This window comes from Megascapheus bottae, chromosome 7, assembly GCF_031878675.1.
Source record: "Megascapheus bottae isolate mThoBot1 chromosome 7, mThoBot2.hap1, whole genome shotgun sequence".
Lineage (NCBI taxonomy): Eukaryota > Metazoa > Chordata > Mammalia > Rodentia > Geomyidae > Megascapheus > Megascapheus bottae.
In genome coordinates, this window is record NC_143515.1 from 36,215,993 (window position 1) to 36,242,493 (window position 26,501).

General features: G+C 39.4%; 1 protein-coding gene across 1 annotated transcript in view; it reads right to left on the reverse strand.

Annotated features, from left to right (window-relative positions):
* The window catches only part of Antxr1 (ANTXR cell adhesion molecule 1), a 200,913-nt gene that overhangs the window by 124,062 nt on the left and 50,350 nt on the right, over positions 1–26,501 (reverse strand). Inside the window, exons 7-10 of the mRNA XM_090336766.1 lie at positions 24,158–24,226; positions 22,127–22,207; positions 9,005–9,065; positions 595–693 (exon numbers count right to left, since the gene is read on the reverse strand). Coding sequence (XP_090192892.1) covers positions 595–693; positions 9,005–9,065; positions 22,127–22,207; positions 24,158–24,226 — 310 coding nt within the window. The remainder of the gene's footprint in view (positions 1–594; positions 694–9,004; positions 9,066–22,126; positions 22,208–24,157; positions 24,227–26,501) is intronic.

The window sequence follows — 26,501 nt, forward strand, 5'->3', positions numbered from 1 at the left end:
CATAGTTTTGCTTTTTCCCCTCAGGAGATGCATTTAGTTTTACTTTCATATTCCTCTATTTCATGTAAGGTATTCACCATGATGAGAGTTTCTTGGCAACTCCAAACAAGAGTCATCCAGACTGGGGAAGGTTCCAGGATCTGCACATGCAAATCCAGTAGTTTGGTTTTTGCTTTACTTAGGATGAGTAACTTTAGTTATCTCTTTTTCTAATTCTTATCCAAGAGAGCCTTCAATGCCTTGTTATAAAATCTTAGCTCCACAATCTCCAATAAACCAGCACCCACACAGCCAGCTGGGAGAGAAAGACCTGAGATGCGGTAACAGGCAACCTACTTCTCTTGTGAGCTAGCCCACAGGAGAAAGCAGCTTCTGTGGGTTGCTGCTGCTGGCAGCAAAAGCTCTTTGGGACCTGGGGGTTCATCTTTCTCTGCTGTCCAAGTTGGGCACCCTCAGAGCTGTGCTCATCCAGAGGAGTACCTCTGATTGAAACTATGGCCTTCTAGGGCCAGTTGTGTCCTTGCTGGGGTGGCCTGTCTACCACGGAACAGCTTTCCCTGGATGAAGAAACCCACCAGTCATGCAAGGACTTACTGAGTGTGACCGAGTCGTTGATCTTGAAGCTGCAGAGGACTCTGTCCACGTTTCGGGCATGTCGGAAGCCATTCCCTCTCACAACAACTTGAAATGATTCTGAAATGAAGAATGATGACAGGACATGTTGTTACTTGATCACTCGCCTCAAACTTTTCATCTTCCCTGGTTTGGAAACCATTGTTGAACTATTTTTATCAACTATTCAAATACTCAAATATTAAATTGGAAACCAAGAGGTACCATGTGGGTCCCTTGTGCTCTAATTCCTTCTCCTGAGGTGTCCATAGGAAAGGCCAATTACCTCTTGCCTTGAATGCTCATCTTCTTAACCTTGGTTTCCCTTTTTCTCTCTCCTCTCTGTCCATTCAAATCAGACCCATTTAAAAAATCCAGAGGTGACCCCAGGGAAGAAACCTTCACTGCCTCTCCACTCAACTTTTCTTGGGTCTGTTTTATATTTTGAAATCCCTTGAACAGATTTCTATTTAGAGCCCAGGGTGCCTAACATTTTTTTAGAAACCACTGCTTAACCGTATTCATAGCCTGTGCCGAACAATGCAGCACGCAGTTGTGAAATGTCTGGTGGTGTTCTTTTGTCTCTCTCCCAACTAGAAAAACATTCTTTCAGGTTGCTGACTGTTTGATAGGGCTTCAGTTCTCCTCTGCAGGGCACACAGAAGTAATGTGTATGTTTATGCAGGACTCATACTTAGCAACAAATGCCATGTTTATTAGCGGTCAGTTGTCAACCTGCTTGAATTGACATGGACCTTCAGTGTGGAATCACTTCTCTCTGAACAGTGGAGAGAAGATATGAGGTCAGGGAGATAAGACTAATTTCACACTGGTCTAAGGTATTTCAATCAATATATATTATAAAATAAAAAAATTCTTTACAATAGTTTCACCCAGGAAATAACCCAACTACTTAAGTATTAAATGCTTCACAGTATTTGCTTTAGTTTTATATATTTAATGATCAATGTTCCTTATGATCCTCTCTGTGTGTATAAACTGTAAGGCTCGGGATAATTTTATGTGGTATATAAAAATAGAGATAGACAAAATGTCTATTTGTAAAAGCAGATCTTAAGATGTGAATTGCAACTAACATGGAGACATGGTTAGAGGAAAAATAAAATCAGAAAACCAGCATATGGGACTTTTGCAAAGTGAAATAAATGTCATGAGTCGGTGTTGCTTTTATTCCTAAGAAACAAAGTTAGAGGCCTAGCTTGCCAAGATAATAACAACTGCTGGTTAATTGCTCCCTCATTGTGTGCCACGTGCCAGTGCTAAAAGCGGTATGTGGGAGTGTTACTTCAGCCTCTGCGTCAGGAGGGTGCAGACAAGAAACTCATCTTAGTGATGTTAAGTAACGTTTCCAAGATCACAGAAATAATAAGTCAGAAAGACAACTAAAAGTCAGGTTGGGTAGGCATCAACTGCCTTGCCCTTAGACGCAAGCGATATCTTCCCCACCATGATGTCGAAACGATGCTGCTTTGTGACAGATGAGTAATTTAGAAGTTCTAAATTGTGAGTTTTTAAGAGTGCATTTTATTGTATTTTAATTTCAGGATTGTTCTGAAGAAAAGTGGAGCTGGCTTGGAGGTGAAATAAAATACTAAAATCTAACTAAAAGAACCCAGAGGCACTACATGTACCATAAGAAGTACAAGGAAGAACAGAACAGAATGCTTTTACAGGCACGAAGGACCTGAACAATAAAGAAACAGACTTTGACATTTTGATGACTAGTTAAGTCATTTAATTAGTGAGCAAAAAAAAAAAAAAACCCTCTTAAACAAAACAAAACAAAAAACCCTGGGACTTGTATACCAGAACTCAATGCCTGAACATATGACCACAAATAAAACAAATGGTAAGGATTTATAGAAGCATGCTGATAAATCTCTATATCTATACATCTATATGTATTAGTGTTGATATCCATCTATCTATCCATTTATTAATTAGAAGTCTCGAGCATGTAACTGAACATTCGTGGTTCAATAAGCATCTTATTAAGTCATCAAGTATTGTGGAATAATCTAATTGCGTCCTATCTGTTCAGTCAATGAAGCCTACAGAAACCTATTTCTGTTTCCAGTTTGAGTACCAGACATAGAGACATCTGCTGTTAGACATTTTTGCTGATTCAAAAATATTTTCTGCCTTGATGTTGGGCCTACGTCTCTTGTTTCCTCAAAGGTCAGCAAAGGGAGAGAAGACTTTGGAAACACGGGCTGCATGCCAAGCTCTTCCCTAACACCATGTTCTAGCATATTACCAGTTCAGCTGTTGAATCCACGATAAAAGGGGCTGTACACATGTCTGCTTGGCGCAGTCTCCATGATCTGGTCTTGGTGGAAACTACATCATGTAACCCTCTAGGCATGGGGATCACATGAGAGAAATGATACCTGGTAAGATTTGCACACATTTGGTTTCTAAAGGAGCCCGGACTTCTGACCCAGCAGCTTGACTGGAATAGTCAGCTCTTTTTGCAAAGAAGTTATGTAATAATATGTTGAAGGATTCTGCCAGCCAGTGAGACCCAGGACACAGTAGAGCCAGAATGTTTCATTCAAACTCCATCTGGCCACAAAGTCCTAGATCTAAATCTACCCTTTTTTTTTTAAATGTATTTTATTGCTGGAGTAATGTATAGAGGGGCTACAGTTACATTTGTCAGGTAGTAGGTACATTACTTCTTGAACATGGATACCCCTTCTCATGTTTTTGTTCCCCTTTCTCTCCCCCAACTCCTTCCAATCATCTTGTTTTCCCCCTTTCTTTCCCTGTAGATGTTCCTTTTAAAAGACATATAGCTCAATGTTTTTAGGCAAAATGTATGCTGGTCTAACACTCCTAGAAAGAGTACTAGAGACTGTAGATGCTTAGGAAGTAGTTTAATTTTTCATGATGTATGTTCTTTAAGGTACCTTGAAGGGGTAAATTCAGTACAATTCTTTTGTCATTTTTATTCTCAATTATAATTTAAGATGTTGGTTGGGTGGTAGAAGCAATTAGTTCTAGCTCCTCTGAATGCTTATCTATGGCCTAACTCAGGACTGAGTTGGGCTCAGTATAAATTTATTGAATGAATAAATACATCTTGGCATAGAAAGGGAATAAAGAGGAAGGGAAAGATGATGAATTATTCAGGTGCCATTAAGGTCATCTTATTTTCTGAGGTCAATAAAAGAGAAGATGTTACATATCAACAACCATTAGAGAAATATTATAATAAAAGCCTTAATGAGTAGCATCTCCTAGCCAACATGATGGTTCTATTAAAAGAGATGGACAAGAACAAGACTTAGTGAAGAAGTTTGAAGGCATGTACATTGCTGATGGACTAAAAATGGTGCATCTTTTTTGCAAAGTAGTTTGGCAGTTCCTCAAACTTTTTTTTTTTTTTTGCTAGTCCTGGGTTTGAGCTCAGGGCCTGAGCACTGCCCTTGGGCTTTTTCAAGGCTAGAACTCTACCACTTAAGCTTCAGCACCACTTTCGGCTTTTTTCTATGTATGTGGTACTGAGGAATTGAACCCATGCATGCTAGGCCACTGGGCCAAATTCCCGGCCCCAAATTCTTCAAACTTTTAAGCAGTTATTTTACAAACAAAATATCCCACTCCTATGTATATACTTGAGAGAAATGAAGAGCCACAAAGTGGAAACATTCCCAGAGTCCATTAACTGATGATGCAGCCTTATCCAGCCATAAAAAGAAATCAAATTCTTTATATTCTAGGACACTAGTAAAGACACTAGTAGATGAATGGATCAAGAAAATGTGATATATATATATATATATACATATATATATTTCCAGTAGAATCTTATGCTTCCATCATAAAGAATGGCATCACCCCATTCATAAAGAAATGGAAAGACTTGGAAAAATTCATATTAAGTGAAGTAAGCCAGACTCAAAGAAATATAGGTTCTATGGTCTCATTTGTAATCATTAGTATATGTATAAGATTATCCTAGCAGAGGGTCACAAGAACTCAATATTTATGTAATCGAAATAAACTCCAAGATATAGAAACAAGAAGTTTTCCTCCCCCCACCCCACAAATGTACTATGTGAACTTCTTTCTTTTTTCCTTCATTTCCCCCCCTTTGGTTTATCCCCTGTTGTCAATCTTTTTGATTTTGGTACCCTGTGTCTCGTATATACATTTATCTGATTTGGGGAAGGGAACGGGAGTAACAAAATGGTGCGACAAAGGACAAAGTGTGAACCAATGTAACAGCAATGCTCACAAGACACTTCGTTGGAAATGAACTTTACAACCTGGGAGGAAGGGGAATTGGGGATGGGGATGGGGGAGTAGGAAAAGTGGGAGAAAATGAGGGAGAGGGTAAAATTATTCGACAAGAAATGTACTCATTACCTAGCTTATGTAACTGTAACCTCTCTGTATGTCACCATTACAATAAAATAAAATGAAAAAAGAAACACTAGTATAAAACACCGGTGAAACACTGTATTAAATAAAAGAAGCCAGACAAAATGGCTACATATTACATGATTCCATTTATATGAGTTGTCCAGATTAGCAAATCTATACAGACGGGAAGTAGATTAATGACTACCAGAGCTACAGGGAGGAAGAAGTGGGAGGGGCTGCCTAATGGGTAGAAAGTTTATTTTTGGGGGTGATGAAAGCCTTCTGGAATTAGACAGTGGTTATGGTTGTATAACTGCACTATCTTAAAAACCACAGAAGTGCACAGTAAATTTGATGGCTAGTGAATTATTGTTCAATTTAATATGAAGGGAAAATGTAAGTAGCTTGATAAGCTGTTTTTATTCTACCCTGTCCTTTTCTTTCTCATGTTTTCTTCTTTCTCTTTCTTTCACTCTTTCTTTGTTTCTTTCTTTCAATGGGAGGACACAGTTTTGAGATGATTTCAATGAAGATTATCTATCATTGATTGTGAGTGTGTTGGTGGTGGAAATCTATATTCTCTGCTTCTCTGGTCTGGAGACTTCTGTGTTAAATTACTGTTAGCACTATTTATCTGGTGAGTCCTTTTGAATATTTTCTCCTTCAAGAGGCTCACTGTGGCATCCAACATTTCTAGAATTTCACCTAAATTGAACTTTTTCATGAGAAATGTTGTTTCTTTTATTTATACAACACAATTATTTGGTGACTGGTCTTAAGTTATTTTGGAGGTTTACACACTTCATGTATGTATTTATTTATTTTTTGTACCAGTTCTTAGGCTTGAGATCAGGGACTGAGTGCTGTCCATGAGCTTTGTACTCAAAGCTGTGTTTTACCACTTGGGCTGTATCTCTACTTCCTGCTTTTTGGTGGGTAATTGGAGACAAAAGTCTTAGGTTTGGATTTTCCTATCAGGTTTTCTTATATAACAGTGACCCACAGATCTCATCCTCCCGAGTAGCTACCATTACAGGAGAGCCATTGTTCCTTGACAACTTTATTTATTTATTTATTTATTTATTTATTGGTCATTAAATTGGACAAGCTACAGTTCTGCCCTCAGTGCCTTACATGTATCAGTCTGGCTTTCTACCAGTTTTGCTATTACCCTACCCTTGTCTTTGTTGTTATTATTAGTTAGTTTTTTCAGATAGGATTGTGCACTTTGTGGCAAGGCTGACCTTGGCCCAGGATTTTCTTGTCTACACTTTCCTATAGCTGTTACTACAGGTTCTTTTCTCTTGAGAAAGAGCAAGGAGATGGGGCCTGGAATGAAGGGTTTTGTTTTTGCTTTTTCTTTTCATTGGTGCTGGTTCTGGGGCTTGATCTCAGGAACTGAGTGCTGTCCCTAAGCTTGTTATGCTCAAAGCTCGTGCTCACTCAAGCCACATGTTTTTGGTGGTTAAATGAAAAGTCTCATGGACTTTCCTTCCTAGTCTGACTTTGAACAGCATTCTTCAGATCTCAGCCTCCACTAGTAGCTAGGATTACAGGTGTGAGCCACTGGTGTACAGCTTGAGGAAGGGATTCTGGAGGTATAGTCAGTCTTCTTTACTGATCTATCTAGGATTGGATCCCAACATTACACTTTAGAAATGGTAACCCTTGTTTCTTGACTTATTCTGTCCTTCAAAACATACTGAGTTATTTTGTAGTTTCTCCCTCCCCCTTCTCTCTCTCTCTCTCTCTCTCTCTCTCTCTCTCTCTCTCTCTCTCTCTCTCTCTCTCTCTCTCTCTCTCTCTATCTCTCTCTATCTCTCCCTCCCTCTCCTGAATCAACTGTTACCAAGTCAGATTTTCCTAACCCTGTTTGTATGTAAAACTGGCTATTTGATCCCAAGTCTAACACCTTTATATTTGTCCTGTTCAATTAAACTGCTTTGCAGCCCACTATATATGAATATACATAATGTCATGTCTTATCATACATACTATAAATACTACATACACAAAACTTGTGTTGGATTTGAGTTGTGTTGTCCACCCAGTGTGTTAGCTCTCTGTGTCTTTCTCAACTTAGTTTGCTGTCAGAACCATGGCTACCTGAGCTGGGGTAGGAGCCAGCTGAGGTCACTATCTCAGCAAGTGGTTAGCATAGAATGTCTTGAGAGGTAGAGGATAGGAGGAGCTCCCTCTCTGAGGCTACTCTGAGGCTAAGGAAGGGATGGGATTCACAGACCGAGAGGCAAGGTTTCCCATGAAGATGAAGCCTGCCTTACTCACAGAACTTCCTAAGGTTTGGATCCCACTGTGACATTACAAGGTCACAACACATACAACAGCATTGCTAAACCCAAAGTCTAGATTTTCTTCATGAAAGAGATAATTACATAATAAAGGAATTTCCTTGTTTTCTAATTGCTTTACTCTTTGGTAACTATTAAAAGTACAACACAAGATTTAATTAGTCTACCTACCTGCTTATTCTACCAAGAAATACAAAAACCCAGAGAAGATTTACCTTGAAGCTCATGAAATCTAATGAAGGCTTGTCACTCCACAAGACACTGCACTGTGTTCATGTGGTAATATATTTTTGTCTAGTTTATAGTTTTTGAATTTTTTTCTTTTTGTCTCTCTTCTCTTCTCTCCCTCCCTTCTTCCCTTCCTTTCTTCCTCCTTCTTTCCTTCCTTCCCCCCTCTTCCTCCACTCTCTCTCTCTCTCTCTCTCTCTCTCTCTCTCTCTCTCTCTCTCTCTCTCTCTCTCTCTCTCTCTCTCTCTGTCTCTGTCTCTCTCTCTCTCTCTCTCTGTCTCTCTCTCTCTCTCTCTCTCTCCCACTTTTTCTTCTTTTTCTTTCTCTTTATTTCAGTACTGAGGTTTTGAATTCAGGACTTTGAGCTTGATAGACAGGTACTCTACTACTTGAAACATGCTCTCAATTCTTTTTGTGTTATTGATTGGTTGTGCCAGTCCTGAGGCCTGAGCTGGGTGCTGTGCTTAAACATTTGTTGCTCAAGGCTAGTGCTCTACTTGAGGCATAGCTCCACTTTCTGCAATTTAGTGGTTAATTGCAGTTAAGAGTATCATGGACTTTCCTACCTAGGATGGCTTTGAAGTAAGATCTCAACTTCCTGAGTAGTTAAGATTACAGGTATAAGACACTGCTGCTTGTACTTGCTTATTTTATTTTTTTTGACATAGTGTCTCAAATTTATTCTTGAACCTGCCTGAAAAGTGATCTTTCTGTTTATACTTTTCATAGAGTTTGAATGGCAAGCATACCCACTTATACTCAGCAGTTTTATTTGTCGGTCATGGGACTTGAACTCTGGGCCTGGGTGTTGTCCCTGAGCATTTCAGCTTAAGGCTACCACCCTACCCCTTGAGCCACAGAGCCACTTTGGGTTTTTTGGGCATTATTTGGAGATAAGAGTCTCACTGACTTTTTAGTGCCTGGGCTGGCTTTGAACCTCGATCCTTAGATCTCAGCCTCCTGAGTAGCTAGGATTACAGGTGTGAGCCGCTGCACCTGGCTTTACTCAGCATTTCTGAGGATTGATGAGGTATTCCAAGCCAAGTGGACTTGAACTATAATCTTCCTAATCTTCAACGTCTCCAAGTATAGAGTAGCAAAGATTCCAGGTTTGGCCTTTATTGTTTTCTTCTGAGACAGGGTATCACTAAAATAGCCTAGAATGACCTAGAACCAATCAATATCTCTGGCTGACGTTCAATGCCATTTCCCCCACCTCGTTCTTTCTGGTGCTGGGATTACAGGTATATGCATCCCACTTGGATGGCCTTCTTTCCCTAAAGAGATTCTTCTCCTAGATCGGTCCCTATAGTAAACATAGTCATCCCTGGAAATTTCGATTCCATTTCTTTACCCAACCTCTTCCTGCTCCATCACTTTTCATTCCCACCAACAAAGTAAACATGTAATTTTTGAACTCAAAATATCTAAACAAAAGTAATTAGCACTCTATTTAAATTTACCTCCCGCACATATGGTGGATGGTTCAGCCGCTAGAATTTCGATGCAGGATTTCTTCAAAATCTAGGAGAAAAAGAAATCAAAGGGTGAATGTCCAGTTTATTTTCTCGAAAGGTGGAATTTAGATAACACTTTTGGCTACTGAAGAAGGAAAACTCAAGCATATCAGCTTGCAGTAGCGAATGGGAAGAAAGGGTCATATATACTATTATCATCATTGCCAAACATTTAATGAGTCAGGTTGTGTTAAAATAAGAGACCAGGCAGGATAATGCATGACCAAAGGTAACAATGGAGAAATGCACAGACCACTTTACACACACACACACACACACACACACACACACACACACAGCTTGAAAAAGGAGACATAAAAAAATCAACTCATGACATAGGTAGGGCTAGAGAGATAATGTGAAGGTGGTAACATCTCCTTAAGTGTGTGGTCAGATTATTCAGAGTTCTTGTGTAGAAAAAGTTTAGAGAGATGATGTGAAATTGAGCTGTGGAAGCTTACTTGCTGTGCCTTAGCCTTTAGAATTTTATCCCCTGTAAACCTTATTGAAACTAGTTCTCTAGCAGTGAATGGAAGGTTGAATGGAGAGTTCTCAGGGAGAGGTTCATAAGAAAAACCCTTTGCTCAGAGCATAGTATCTGGCTGGTAGAATGTAAGCTTCTCTCCATCAATCAATATGGATTCTAAAATCTGATGCAAGGATTTTAAACAAGTAGGGGACATTGAGTTCATGTATTGAGCAAGTATGGCATCTTTTGGTGGGGGTGCTTATGAATTTGAGATCTGATATGGTTCGGAGGGCTGAAGAAAATCATTTCTCCTTCCATGGAGGGTATTTGTTAAGACAACTAATAATAAAAATAATAAAGTCTGTAGAAGAAGAAATGATCTCCTAGAACTGAGCAGTGCCCATTTTATTTGCTTCTGCATATTTACTTAGCTGTTCTTCGCTTCCCATCTTAAGTGATACATGACACGAAGATACAATCAAATAAAAACGCAGTAGATTACAATAAGCGGATGGATTCAAGGGAAAATAAAAGAAAGATGACACAAGGAATGGGAGTAGAACAGAAATATAGTTTGCAAGGAGCTTACTGTGGAGTGGCCCAAGCTTTCTAGTAGCAAGTGAAAAAGACAGAGAACACGAGGATCACAATCTGTGGAATAAAAACAAATTGATTCTGAGAAGAGATAATATTTACCCATTCCAGAGAGATTTGGGGTACCTTTGTAAAGAAGCATTGTGAAAGAAAAGGAACAAACAAGTACAAGAAAAATACTTAGGGGATGTGCAGGTGACAACATAGCAAAAAAATCCCAACAGGGTTCTTCATAACACATCCCTTAGGTAGACTGTATACCAGGAATTATAAAAAGCACAATTCTGTATTTTTCAGCCACTTTTCCTTCATTCTATACAACTTCCTGGCATTTTCATTCTTTGCTCTCCCAGTCTGTTTTCATCTTTCTTCTGATTGGGCAGTTGTAAATCGTTCCTCCTGCTTTTGCCTCATTTCCTTGGCTCGTGGCTTATCCAGCTTCTTCCTCAACTCAAACACTGGTGCTGCCTCAGTTTCTCACTAGGCCCCAAGTCTGTTGACTACAGCAGGAAGGAAATGTTTTGGGCTTTGATAGCCCTTGTTCTGTCAACTGAAGTCAGAGGTCCACGCTCACCTCACTAGGGACACTTGATGTCAGTGCTGTGTCTGCTTCCCTTTCACAGTTAGTTTGACCTGGAATCAGGAACTCAAGGGATATATCTGAGCATCTGTGTTTCCCTGTTGCTTTTTCCATCCTCCCCTTTTCTATAGTCCAGCAGTCTTTGAGTTGTTATGGCTGTAGAAATATTCTTCCTAGAACTAGACCTTTCTAAGATCCTGGTACACAATGGCACCTATTCTAGGTGACAGTTGTTCTTTATAAATATGAAGTTTGTCAGCGCCCTCCCCCTCCCCCCCTATCCCCCTGCAATCATGTGCTTCCATCTGGCTCTTTCTGCCTCATGGATCACCTAAGCCAGGCATGAGTCTCCAAACTGGCCCACTGAGAAACAACTAATCCAAGGGAAAGATCTCTGTAAACAGTGGTATTTGAATAAAACCAAGGGTTTTTTTGATATTTAAAATTATATTGCTAAAGTATTTGACTTCTTCCAATAAATCATTGTTTTTAAGTCCAGAAACAAAAACTGAGCCCCTAGTTCTCTCCTACCTCCCATTTCCCAAAACAGATACATGAAAATTTCACCTATATATCAGTTTCTGAGCTTCAGTCAACATTTTGGAGCCAATTCTTCACTTTTAACTAGGGATCAGTAAAAAAAATACTTGTGAATCTTTGACCACAAACACATACTAACAGGGTTTGTCATCATAAACACATGGTGTGTTAGTCTCTCAAAGTGTCTACAATTAGCTGATAAATCTAAGGAGTGCACAAAAAGCTAAAACAAAGTCATCCAAGGGCTGCGATTTCAATCAAGGAAAAATACAGTTTTCCAAATCATAACTTAAAACATCTGGAAGGGATGCAGTATAGCCAATACAGTAAAATTTATCAGAGTGGGGGATGGGCATGGTTTGTCTGGAACTGATTCCTATTAGTTCAAAATGTCTGACTTCAAAAGGTAGTGAATGGTTTAGGGGTTCCTGTGGTTGTTTGCAGCCCAGATTATCTGAGAAACAATACATCAGAACTTCTGTAGATGATCCGAGGATCTGGATACTAGATGGGAATGAGGAGACAGAAGATCACTTTTTTTATCTGGACATCAGTAGCTATGGAGAAGATACAGACATAGGACAGGGGAATTGCTAAAGTCACTGGATGGAGTGGAAGAGGGTCATATGGCGTTGGAATGAGGTCAGAGGTGAGGTAAAGGTATGACTGGTCCATAGAGAACAGGTCATGATTCTAGCTAGAATGCCATGTGAGGGGTTTGTCTTGGTCCTGGCGCCCTACATCCTTGGTTTGTGCTCTTTGGTAATTCTTTGAACTTTTCAGCATCCCCATTTAAAGAACAAACCTAACATAATGACAAGTAGCTTGGAATCTGGGAGCAAATTACTTGAGTCAATTCACATATGAGCAATGTGACCTTGGGCAAGTTGTATGACCTCCCCAAATCTCTTTTCCTCATCTATAAAAGTGATATACTTCCTAAAACACTAACATGGGATGAAATTGAGAAGATTAAATGAGATAAATACAGGCTAAAGCAGAGCACAGGGACTGAACTGATACATTTTCTACTAATTGTAGCCATTATCTTTAAAGACTTGGGTTCTGACCACAGGTAAGGTAGATTTGGGCTCTGAATGTTTTTGTTCTTCTGCTTCTTTTTTTTTTCTTGGCTGAAATTCAAGCCCTGCTACTTACTTGCCATGCAGACTTGGAGAAGTTATTAAATCTCAGAATCTCAGGTTTCTGTGTAATGGGATAAGAAAAACTGATTTCAAGAGTCTGTGTAAAGGTTAAACGAAATAACAGATAGGAATGAACAGGTGTTTGTGTAATCAATTGAACTTAAGTGACAAAATTCATAGTGGATGGAAAGTGAGGGAGAGACTGGGGGGAAAGCAAAACAAAACAACCAGCCGGGCACGGTGGCTCACACCTGTAATCCTAGCTCATCAGGAGGCTGAGATCTAAGGATCATGGTTCACAGCCAGCCCAAGCACTATAAAGACCATGAAACTCTCATCTCCAGTTAACCACTACAAAACAAGAAGTGGTGCTGTGGCTCAAGGGGTAGGGTGGTAGCCTTGAGCTGAAGAGCTCAGGGACAGCTCCCAGGCCCAGAGTTCAAGCTCCACTACCAACAACAAACAAACAAAACAAAACAAAGGCTGTTTTCTTGTGGATAAAAACAGACCAATGGAGATGGTCAGTAGATGATTAACTCTTGGGCCAGTAGGCAGTATGAAAATAAGGAACCAAGGCTGGAAGTTTGGCCTAGTGGTAGAGTGCTTGCCTAGCATGCACAAAGTACCACATACATAGGAAAAACCAGAAGTGATGCTATGGCTCAAGTGGTAGAGCTCTAGCCTTGAGGAAGCTGAAGGACAGTGCCTAGCCCTAAGTTCAAGCTCTATGACCCTTAGAAAAAGGTTCTGTCCCATCACTCACTGCTGGCCCCATGCTTAATCATATTTACTGATACAAACTGAACCAAAGTGAATACTATTTTCCTGTTGACTTGTGGATACATTTTCAAGAGAAATTACATGAGGAAGCATGCCTAAAATCCTTAAGGAACTAGATAAATGAGACACTTTATTATTGGTAGGGTTACTTTTGCATACTTTCTTCATCTTTGGGGGAGCAAGGGAGATAGCAGATTGAAAAGAACTTTGCCAAGTTGCAAGAACTGTTTAATAAATCTAAACTGAAATCTATTGTGGAGATAGAGGAGGATGGAGGATATGAGTGTTACTTTTTGGTTTCCAAAATTCTAATGGCTTTTGTTAGAAAGTTCTCAGTTTATGAAGGGATTTCTCTCTTAAGAATTATGAATATTTGTAAAGTGATTTAGGAACTTCCACCTGATAATAATGGCTCTGCTTTTTTTCTAATAAACATCCAGTCCATGCTTACTTGATCATTTTCTCTTGAAGGATTTCAGGTGCGTGTTAATAATCAACTAGTCTTCCCTTCTAATCCACTCTCAGTATAGAGCCTTTTACTCCCACATATCCTTCCAATCACATCCCTTGATGTCCTCTTTGTTGTCATGAGAACACAATGATTTTAAGGCATCTGAGACTTGAAGTAGGAGGGCCCAAAGGTTAACAATTTACTGACCATATATGAATATCTAGTTTTCTTTTTTTCCTATACTTTTTATTGCAATTAATACAAGGGTTACATTATATTCACCAGATAGAAGGTGTACAACTTCACATACATTGATACCCTTTCTCATGTTTTGGTCCCCATTTCCCTTCCACCACCCCCGCGTTTATCTAGTTTTCTAAGACCAAAAGTTAGCAGTTTTGTTTCTTTACACTGTCCCCATCTTCAAAACTAATATAAACTTTGGTACCTAATTCTGGGTGGTCTGACCAGTGAAATAGCTCCATGTTCATTCACAATTCCATATAAACTACCTCTCTTCAGATGATTTATAATATTTTATAGTCACACCATTGGTTTTTGATGGTTTTTTCATTGTCTTGCAGATTATAAATTCTACAAGAGCAGAGGGAATTTGGTTTTTTCCCAGTGTTAGATCTCCAAGGCTTAACTTGGTACATAGTAGACATTAAACAAGTATTTACTAGATTAAATCAGTGACACAAATGACAGATTTTCTGCATGGCTTCAAAAATGGCACATTATACATTAGTCTCTACCTATTTTTCCTATATAGTATAGTATTGGAGACTTCTGAATACAATGCCATATCCTGTATTTTATGATACCTCCTTCTTCTTACGAAGTAAGCATCACCATGCTTAGGGACTGCCTTTCACAGGAGACAATTTTCTGTCTTCCAATTCCTTAATAGCGAATCTTTTCTTCTAAACAGAAATGCAACCTGTGTATCTTGTACTGGTCTTATGCTTGGAGCTCAGCCTTCCGAGGCTGAGCTCTCTATGCATTATTACAACTGAAGGCAGAAAGCATGTTGGATAAATCTGGGGACCTTTGTTTGAGAAATTACCAAGCAGCGGGGATAAACAAAACTGGCTCATTTATATTTTCAAGATCATTCGTGTGGCTCCTAAGAATTCTGACATGATTCAATCCATAGTATATTAGTAAAATGTATTTTTTTGAAAAAGGCATAGTCATTATTCCTAATTAAATTCCAGTTCACACTTTAAACCAAAAGAAACACATTTTGTTAATAATGGACTGTATTCAGGGTTCATGGCTTCTTACAGAATCCAACTTAAAATAAAAATTGAGTATTACAAGCTGGGCACTGGTAGTGTAATCCAAACTACTCAGGAGGCTGAGATCTGAGGATCATGGTTCCAAGCCAACTTGAGCTGAAATGTACATGAAGCTTTTATCCAATTAACAATAAAGAGCCCAAAGTGTGACTCAAGTGGTAGAGTGGTAGCTTTGAACAGAAACAATTAAGGAATAGCACCAAGGTCCTGAATGGTCCTGAATTCAAGGTCCAGTACTGGCATGATTTTTTTTAGCATCTATACATATATCTTTCTGAGGTTCAATGATTTTATGTACACTGCTACATTATACCAAATAAAGGCTCTTATAGGCAAGAAACAATAAGCTACTCGATTTTAAATAATAATTCTTATACTCAGAACAACTGACCATTTTGAGCAAATTATGCAGTCTGCTTGAACAAATGACATTCTTCTCTTTGTTAGTTTTGTGCCCAACGGGAGTCTGGTCTGAAGGAGTGCAGGACAAACAAGCTTCTGAAACTAAGGAAATTTTCTTCTTTTCCACTCATATTCCACTCATGTTTTTAGAAGGGAAGCTCAGCTAGCTGCAAATTCCCAAAATGTGGTTTATTTAATGAACTGAGCTTGCTGCCCTGCTGCACATAGTGAAGTGAGTAGCCCTCTCTGGGTGCTGATTTTATCCAAAATTTCTGCTATTGCTTTTGCAATGGGCCCAATGTCCTAAATAGAAGGAAGTAGCTGCAGAGAAGTGGGAAGAAGCCGATGATTAACTAAACACACCCTTTCATCTTTGTAGTCTTTTTAATCTACAGGAGCTTGTATTAGTTTGGGGCTTTTAAATATGCCCAGTAAAAGTAAGAATTTAGGAGAAATGCCTGGCCTGAATGTCTGCAAAGTCTGAGTCTAATTAATGACTGCTGAGGCCAATGACTTTTTCTTTCTTTTTCTTTTCTTTTAGATTTTTTTCCTCTGATCCACCAACTACAATTGATGCTATTTATGTTTTGTATTCAGTCCTGGCAATGTGAATAGAAAGCAGAATGCCATCCTTTATAGATCCAATCTTGGAAAAGGGGATAGAGGAAGGACTAAAGGAATTTTACAAGGAACAGCCACAAAACTGCCCATTTATTGTGCCACATAGGACTCCACGGGTTATGAATGCTGTATAGTCCTCTGAGCTTCATAATTAATAAATGTCCAAAGCAAATATCTGCAAACCCAACATGGGGCAATCGCTCGATCTCCGGGATTGCACAACTCAGAATCTGTCCAAGGGGAATGGCATGAAGCAGGGGACAGATCCAAGAATCCAGCAAGAAGCTTCAACAATGGATGCCACTGGAGTTCAGGGCAGGGAGCGCTTATGCTGGAGGACAGACAAGGACAGGTTCTGTAGAGAAGACCAAGCAGTCTCAGGGTTTGAGAATTGGCCTTGAGACAGGATCCATGTGGGGTCAAGGAGAAGAGGGCTTGGCTTCCCATAATCAGATGAATCTGAGAGGATTGGAGCTGCTAAGGTGTGCTTTCGCTTCACACCAAGAGAGGATTGGTTCAGTTAAAGTCAAATATCTTTTGGGATTGTAGGATTATGATGTGAATTTTGACAGGAAGGAAACCATTAATATTTTTAAGTGTAGTTTAGAAGAGTTGGGGTGGAGAAAGGCAACCCTAGAAGACAAACTTAGTGTCCTGTCATAATTTTGCTAGGGTCTGGGCTAGATTTGTGAGTCATATTTCTTTCTTTCAAACTTCCTATGATAAACCAGCACAGGATCTGGTTTTCATAAATAAAAACAAATCTATGTATACCATGGAATAGATCCTATTTCTGTTTTGCTGACCTGTCAGATTTCCTGATAACAAGGACATGCTTGCCAAAGCTTACAAGAAATTCTTGCAAACATGTTGTGTTTGCTCAATACTTGTTTATTGTCGATCAAACACACAGAAAGCTCCATATGCTGACTCACCCTCACATTCATAGGAAGCCAAGAACAGGCTTAAGTAGTTACTCTAAGAAAATCTTCCTTGGTAGAGATGACCTCTTGGTGCCAGGAGCTGAGTTCTCTTTCTTGTAGATAGTACTCCTGGTTCCAGGCACTACCCTTAACTGGACACGAAGTGGGAGGAAAAGGTGCCACAGTAACTGGGTCAAGTGTTGGGAATCAAAGTTGTCAATTCATTCTAATGTTATCAGAACTCAGCTTTCAAGCATGTTGCCTGCAGCTCTGAGGAAAAAGTGAAGACCCAGAAGCCTTTGCTGGACCTCTGCTTCATATTTTCACTTGAGGGCTTGTCCTAAGTTCCCCAGCTGTGGTTAGTGGAAATTCCCCAAGGAAGCCACAATCACAGAAAGCATAGGAGTAGTTTCTTCCTTTATAGTTTCACTGGCAGAAAGACTCATCATCTTCTAACCATCCAGATTTTTGCTTAAAATTTTATTGATCGTGTCTGCAAAAGTAAGTACAACCCTGTTGTGGTGCTCAGTGGTTCAATTCCATGTAAGTGTGGAAGGAAAGGCGATTCCTTCTGTAGGAGCGGTTTACAGTCTTTGCAGTCCTTGTGGAATTTTGATTCCATTGGGACTTTTTAATCTATAGAACAAAAACTATAGTTTAGGAGAAATGCCTTGCCTGAAGTAAACTGTAACTGTGTGAATTGTGTCATTTTGCAGTTTTGGTCTTCAGTGACTTGAAGCTGCTCTTTGGCCTCCTCACATTATTCAGTAGAGTCTGTGATAATCCATATTAGAGACAGACGTGGTCACACACTGTGCTGTGTGGCTTTGGACCAGTGGATGCATTGCTCTGAGTGTATAACACCTATGTACAGAAGGGGGAACAGTACCTACACCCAATGGTGTTTGTGAGTGTTGATGAGATGGCTATGTTAAATGATACGCACATTGCTGGCACATGATAAGAACGCACTAAATGGCAGCTTTTATTTTTAATTTTCTAAGGAAACAGGTAGGTGGGATTACTATCTCTGGATTTGTGGAACTGAGTGTCCATCATGCTGTTTTTCTCCCCCTCCATGTCCCCCTCCACCCCGAGAGCTGTGTGCTTTGGGGTAGGTTATCTGGGTCTTAGTTTCTTCATGTGTAAATGGGGATAAGAATCTTTACTTCATGGCAATGTTAGGGGTTTTAATGGAATAATATTAAATGGGAGAAAAGAACAATGTAAGACTTCTGTAAACTCTAGTCTTCCTTCTGCCCTTTTCATTTCTTCCATATAGTAGAGATTATAATGTGAAACAAGAGAATGCTTTGACAAGGAGCACATTCTACAGTCTGACATATGAGGACTAGAGTTTATCAGCATGGATGTCTGTTACCTGGGAGATCAACTCAGCTCTCATAGCCAAGCATTTGGAAAGGGCAGGATCTCTGGAGTCAGACTTTCGTTCGGATTCCCCGCTTCATCATTGTGGAGCGGCAAATTGGCTCATTTATCCAAACTTCCCGCATCTCAGTTTCCTCACTTTTGAAGTAGGAACAATACATTTCTTGGAGAATCATTGAGAGGGAGCTGGCAGAGAAGCTGATGGAGGAAGATGCTCAAAACAGTGATTTCTTCACACTGGCATAGACTTTTGCTAATGATTCCGAGGACTTATTTATTCATTAGTGGGGTATGAGTAAGATATCACAGTGTCTATATTTCTTGAGCCTTGCCAGCATGATTGCTCTATTGTGAGATTTTACATCTATCATGTCCTGCTGTTCTTAAGTAAATACCATGACCTTCCTGTATGCCTGCTGCTTCACCTCATCTCCAGTCATTGTTCACTAAGCAATCTGCTTTCATTCTCCTACACATCATCTTAGGGGTGTGCTTGGCCAAGAGCTTTCTATCCAGTCTCTTCTGATGGATGGCTTCATTTCTCTACCCTGCAGATCAGATCACATCTTTGAAGAAGCCCGGAATCTCTGGAAACTCCATTAATCTCAAGAACATATTTCTTTCATACCATTTAACATAGTTCTTGTTATCATGCTGTATATACTCCCTTATGTGTCTCTTCCAGTAGATTAAAAGCTCTTTTGGAATAGGATTTCTTCCTACTTTACTTATAACTGAACAGTCAGAGCCTACCCTAAAGATTTTCTAGTGAGTATTTGATGAATGAGTAGTATCAGCTCCTATATCACCTGAGGTTTCAAAATACAGTTTCTATAGGCAGAAAACTTTGTGAACTGTTTGAGTTTATTAGAAGCTGTCCTCATCCCATTTTGCATAATTAAGCACAGTTCTATTTAATTGTGAGAAAATATTCAGCCACAAAAGAACATTGATGGGAATAAGCTGGTTTAGATGTTTCAGATGAGAAGAAAATAAGGGCTTTCTTTTCAGTATCCAAAAGGGGAAATGAACCTAGTTCTTAAAAATAAGTTAGTCTGCTTTTAGGCCATAATTATTTCTGTCTGATCTGAGAAAGATGAGCCCTGCTAGGTTTGTCCTGTTTCTCTGTCCAAGCAAACTAATTAACAACTACCATAAACACGGGCTTTGAGTCCTAGGAGGATCAAAACCACTAGTATAATTCCCAGATAAAAGTTCCTAAGAATGTTATCATTCAGCTAAAAGTTTGAAGACTGAAGTCTCAAATTTATTTGCTCCTTTTTTGGGATGCTGTTCTGTTAAAACTTCTAACGCATCCCTGGAATTATTTCCATTTGGAAGTAGGGGAAGTTTTACAAACATCCGGGCTCATATTGCACTTGGGTAAGTTGTTCAGACTAAAATATTCAGAGACAACACTAGCTTAGATACATAAAAGATTCTAATTACTTGCGTAAAAACCAACTCTTGAAAGATGTTAGGCATATGACTCAGAAGAAATGTTTAATAAGTATAAATAATCCTCCCTGCTCATCATCTTTTCAATAAAAAAGTAAAAAAATAGAGAAGTTATCAAGAGAAATACCATTCTGGTACGTCAAACCCAACCTGGAGAGTTGAAGAAAGATTCTGTTAATAACTTTAGTTCTTGTCAGGCATATTATCTGACCAACATTAAAGAGAAAGAAAAAAAATAGAAAGATTCTTTCCTGTTTAGAAGAATCAAGATATCTGAAGGAAAGCCTAGATTTGCCTTGTAGACTCCTGACTGACTAATGCCCAGTTGTCTCTTATCTCCCTCTTATAATACAGACACTACCAATAATGTGCTTCTTAAAAGTCACTTGTTGTGTGTCAGGAGTTTGGCCTAGTGGTAGTGTGCTTGCCTAGCATGCACAAAGACTGGGGTTCGATTCCTCAGTAGTCACATATTTAGAAAAAGCTGGAAATGGTGCTGTGGCTCAAGTGCTAGAGCTCTAGTCTTGAGAAAGCCCAAGGCCAGTGTTCAGGCCCTGAGTTTATGCCAGGACTGGCAAAAAGAAAAAAATCATTTGCTGCATGTCAGTAATGTTTCAGTTCTTTCATGAGGAACTGGAAGAGGCTCAACAACGTTTGCCAATATAAAGAAATCAGGTTGTGATAGACAGCTAATTACACTATATCAGACCTAATCCCATAATGTTTATTTATACTTAATTAAAAACAAATGTCTCACCGATACTACCCATTGCCCTTAGGTTGGAGTTAATACCTTTTAAAGCTCTTTGCAAATCTGTTCCAATACAATGTCCCCACTTATTTTCTATTACTCCTGAAACTCTCCCACCAGTCAGCCAGACAACAATCATCACTCCTGTCCCCTGAAAATGCTTCTGGAATTATTTTTCATAATTCTGAAAAATTTTAATCAAATCTACCCATCTTCTAAAAGAATACCTGGGTGCATTTTTTTAAGTGCTGATTTAAAATATACAGATTCCTTACATTTATTTCCAATTGGCTGTCACAGAATCTGTTTTTGAAGATGCTGTAGGAATCAGTGCTGCAGATGTGATTCCCAGGTGATCTTTAGACAGAGTTCACAAAACAGAGGGTGTGGGTGATGCTGACACTCATGTTTCTGATATGGTAATGGTCAGAAGTGGAAGTGTCTAGAAATTAGGTATTTTAACCAATAATCCTTGTAATCTTCATATTAGTTCATTCCTTAAGTCTTATCATCGGCCCCTTTTTAGAAAAAAGGAAGTAAATATTCATAGGTCTAGTAGTGATAAGTGCTTGGGCTTGTATTTAAGTTCTAGGCAATTGGCTCTCAATTTTTTTCATTTTTGCTCTACTATTTCCTACTAACCCTTGGAGGGTCTCAGGACACACAGATGTACAGCCATGCTGGAAGCTTCTTAGGTTTATCTGAGAAAGCTGGCAGGTCCCCAGGCTCTGGTGAGCAACCCCTAGGTCAAGACCTCAATTTTACCAAGGACAACGATAGTCTTAACTCTGAACTTGCATCCTGTATATCAGATGGGGAGCTTGTGAGCTTTCACTGCTTCCAGTGGCTCACCTGCCTGGTCACAGTTCCTAAAGATGGAGCTTGTGGTACTTATGGATAGTATTACACACTGGCTTTACTAGCTGAGGCTTTGAGGTCCAAAAGCTCTCAATTTTCCAGCTGTACCAAAAGACTAACCTATGGCTGGAGATTACATAAAAAAGGCCTCAAAATCCAGTATTCCATTTACCATCCATGAAAAGGATTACAGAAATCCATCTTCATGTATGAAGGAGAGCTAGTGACAGAGAACACTTGAAGAACAGTGAAGCCACCATCTTTGGGAATGGGAGGTCTGCGGCAGTGGCTCTCAACCTTGGCTGACATTATAATATCAAAAATTCCCAAAGCCTAGGTTACACCTCAGCCTGGAGACATAAGCATCAGTATTAAAAAAAATATAATCTCTCCAGCTGCTTTCTGTGTGGTCTAAGGTGCTTCTAATGGCAAGAGATTGAGGTGCAGCCTGCTGATGTTCTGATGACAGCTTGTATTTGGTTACAGCTGAAGAAAGTGAAGAAGTTGTACAGCGAGGGGTCAGACGCAAACCATTAGCCATGGTTTATCCAGAATGAGAAAGACTGCCTCAAGTCTGGTGCACTGCCCCAGCAGGGTCCCTCTCAAATTTTAAATTTTCCGTTGTTGGGTCAAAGGAAAAGAAACAAGAGTTGAAGATTGAAGGGGGACATGGGACACAGTAGACATAAAAATACATGAAAGAATGCTTTCTCAAGCAGAAAAAATCCAGCCGCCTCAGAAAGAGGGACAAGGGGATTGATTGCAGACTGGAGCCAGAAAGGGACCTGAGAGGAAGCACTCACTGAGTGGATGATGCCTTGCAGAGCCTGGAAGCCATCATTCACCGGAAACACGTGATCCTTGCTGTCTGCTATCCGGGCCAACTGAGAACGGGACAGACACAAAACACACATGGAGATTAGGACATGTCTAGTGTGGAGTGCTCAGGAATGCCACTGTATGCAGGCCTCACTTACTTTATTTTTTATTTTATTGTTAAGGTGATCTACAGAGAGGTTACGGTTACATGAGTACGTGAATAAGTACATGTATTTCTTGTGGAACAGTGTTATCCCCTCCCTCCCACTCCCCTTCCCCTCAAAGTTGATAACTTCATTTCCAACATAGTATCTAGTGAATATTGCTGTTGCATTGATTCTAACCTTTGTATCACCATTTCTGTGATCTCCCCTTCCATTCTCCAAATGGAATAAACTTACATACAAGACCAAAATCAGAAACCTTGACCACAGAGAAGAAACCAGAGAAAAAATACAAAAGGAAAAAGAAATAACTGTAAACAGAACACTAAAAAAGAAGAAAACCTCTTGTTTCATATCATGGGATTAATTCTGATTAGCATTATTTTATATGGTCATAAGTACATAGTTATTGGGCTATTGTGATCCTCTGCTAAGACTATCCTAGACATACACTTCTTATTACACATGAGGGAAATCATGGAGCTTATGTTTCTTTGGGTCTGGCTTACTTCACTTAATATGATTTTTTTCCAAAGTCTTTCCATTTCCTTAAGAATGGGAAGATGTCTTTCTGATGGAGACAGAATTCTGTTACGTATATATCTTATTTACTTAAAAAAAGGAGGAACATGAGGTTTTCACTGGGTTTATAGGCCTCACTGAAGTGTCTTCATCGCTAAGAGCTTTCTTGGGCCCTGTAGAGGGGGCCCCAAGGGAGGCTTCAGCTTTTACATTTGATTTAATACCTTCCTCCTCAGAATCAGGATAGACTGCAGAGTTGGATGACATATTAGTAAGTTGACATAGTTATGGATTTGGGGGCAGGTCATTGACTTATTTTTCTCCCATTCACCCAAATTCCTGCTGGTAACTTTATTCAACTCAAACAGACTTAGGTTTCCTTTAGAGCAACTTTGAAAATAAAGTCATGTTTTGTTGTTGGGCCAGGCTTCCAACTTTTTACCTAAACTGCTGGGAAGGAAGGAGGCCTGGCGATGGCTTCAGCTGCTCTAGCTTTATAGAGGATTCAGGTCTGTGTTCTTTTCCGCCCCTCAAATCTCTGGGATTGCACTAGTCAGAGCCTGTGCTGGTGTGTAAGGCCTATGCTTGTGTGTAGCTATGGTTTTACACACACTGGTTATTCTTCTTACTGACTGCAGGTGACATACCCTTAGTGTGGAACAAGGAAAATGCCATGTGTTAAAACAAAACAAAATGAATGTCATTCATATGGCATCCATATCTGTCTTTCTATGTCTACCTTTGTTAACAATTGGATATTTTCAGACTTCTGTGCTTCTTCAGTGCAAGTGCACACAGAGTTATTGTAAAAGTGGGCATATACTATTACCTCCACTTTGAATCTTATTTAACAATGCACCATAAGTACTTTCACATGTCATTACAGCATAAAGAAATTATGAATCTGATATATTGGATATATTTGTATTTGGTTATTTGAAATTGGATAGGGAAGGGGGGAAAACAAGATGAGGGGTGGGGGTGGGGGGAGGGAAATGGGGACCAAGACATGTGAAAGGGTATCAATGTATGTGAATTAATGCACCTTCTATCTGGCAAATATCATGCAACCCTTCTATTAATCACAATGAAAAATATATGAAAAAAAATAAAGAGGCCCACAAAAAAAAGAAATTATGAACTACCCCAAAACAACTATTCCAAGTTAACTCATATCTGGACTTTTTTGTTATAGCTGCTCCTGGGGCTTGAACTCAAGACCTGGGCATGGAACCTGAGCATTTTTGCTCAAGGCTAGCAGTGCTCTACCATTTGAGCTCATTCATGAGCTCAGTATATTCTTAAGCTAAAAAAAATCCATGATCATACCTGTGTTTCATTGAAATCTTTCACTCCAACACAGTAAACAATTGCACCAAGATCTCGGGATCTGTTAGCCTGGGTCAAGAAAACAAGGGGAATTAGAAAGAGATGCCATGACAAATGTATTCCTGTTGGATCTGCCAAATAGCAGGGCCAGTTATTTATTGAGCATCTACTATGTGCCAGGTATTGTACTGAAGAAAACAATCCCTGACCCTAAGGAGCTCCTATGCCAGTGAACACTGCAATCTAACACAGTGCAAAGAAAAGCAGAGGGGAGTGAGTAGAGCAACAGGTAGTGCTGAAGAAACCCTCTTAAGAGGAGTACTGCGAGAAGTACTGACTTGGAGAGAAGAAGAGAAGGAAGAAAGGGAAGCTTTGGGCTATAGCGAGTCACATAAACTATTCTGGGGAAATATTTACCTTTTCCTTTGCTCTAACGGGTGTTTATTGGCATACTTTTTGTTGTTTGTAATGGCAACAAGATATCACACAAAAAAAATGTGGCCTGTGGAACAAGCTGTACCTGAATGTGATGGTTGGTTTTACTTGTAAAGTGTCCTGGGAATTAAATGAGAAAATATGTGCAGAGATCCTCACACAAAGCCTAGAACATTACTGATGTTCACGGATGCCAGTATCCTTAGGAATAAAGCCATTACAATGCATGTGGGATGTATGTAAACAGGTAAGCCGTGACATTCTATATACGTGACCTTTGAGAGCATCTGAGATTGGTCTTGATTTTAATATTTGTTTTATTAATGGCAGTGATATCTGCTTTCAAGCTTCTCCTGTGTTTCAGAATAGAAAGCAAAAATTGGACAACCTTGGCACATAGTGCAGATGCTCAATAAATGACTGATACTATACAGTCAGTGCTCAATATGTGCATTGATTTGAACTGTATTATACTCCTCTCCTCTTCAGCACACAAACCCATTGGTTTGTGTCTGACCTTGAATTTTGAAAGGGACCGACATAGAATTTTTCCTTTTTGGTGTACGAAATATTCCCACTGCTTTCAAGGGAAAAGAATTTTTCAGGTTTAGGCTAGCCTCAACCTTATCAACAAGAACTCTGCAATTCCTCTCTGCTGGTTGGGCTTTCTATACAATTAACAAAACCCATTTCTTTACATGTTGAGATTTATCTTTCTCCGTTTTTATTCCAGAAAGCTTGCTTTAGTGCATTGGTATTCCAACTATATTTTTCAAGGCTGTATGCGCCATACCTAACATTCCTTTCTGCTAACCCCTATTTTAAGCCACTCACACAAAGCATTTGTTTTATTTCCATTTCTTTCCTTATTAGGGTTTTCATTTGACTTGACTGTTATTTAGTGCCCAAATAAGCCATTTTGCATTCCCATCCTGGGGTTTCAATTTTAGAATACAGAAATGCATGATTTCCCAAATGCTCAGGGATGTCAGAAACGCCAGCTTTCATGTTCCCCTTGTTGAATCATTCTCTGTACTAAAATCAATGAAAGCTAAATGCTTGTCATGGTTAAGATACTCATTAACCTATGTCTTTAGTGTTTACCCAGCATATGCTAAACTCGAATGGACGAATGAAGATACACTTTATACATCTAGAGAGGATTGAATGCTACTCCTGAGCTTGAGGGAAGCCTAATGCTTTGATTAAATTCTCTCAGCATCCAGACTCTCCAAATCTCTTACTGCCTACTGCCTTCTTGTCCTAGCTTAGTCAAAATGAGCCTTATCAATCATAAGGCCCCAAACCTTCCCATGGTTAACTTGTTTCCTTAAGCCAAGTGCACATATAATTAACTCAGACTTTGTAAGTCAGAAACATAATTTTGCCATTCTTGATTATGTTTTTGCTAAGTCTCATTTAATAAACTGAAAGCTTTATTTGGAGAATTAGTTTGCTTGCTTTTGAGAAAAATATATGTATATACACATGTCACTACGATTATAATTTTGGGATGGTTTGGGAGGATAAGGGAAAAGTGGAGAGGGGAAGAGACTGACTGATGGGAGATGAAAATATATTGCATCAATACATGAAGATGGCATAAAAATGCACTGAAAGCTGTTGAGTTATGGGGAATAGGGATGGGGAAAGAGAAAGCAATAGAGGGTAATCTGATTAAAATATAATACATGCATGTGAAAAAAAGAAAAAAATACAGGAGAGCTTACTATTAACTCCTCTGGCAAATAGTGCTCTACTTAGAGCAAGAATCTCAATCGTTAGTACATTCTGGGAAGATTGACTCTTAAATAGTTCAAGAGATTCTTCTTCCTTTTCTTGTTTTAGCAGAAAAAATGGGGGAAATGGAGGGAAACACGGTATCAGTGGGGGTTTTTTTTGGTGGAAA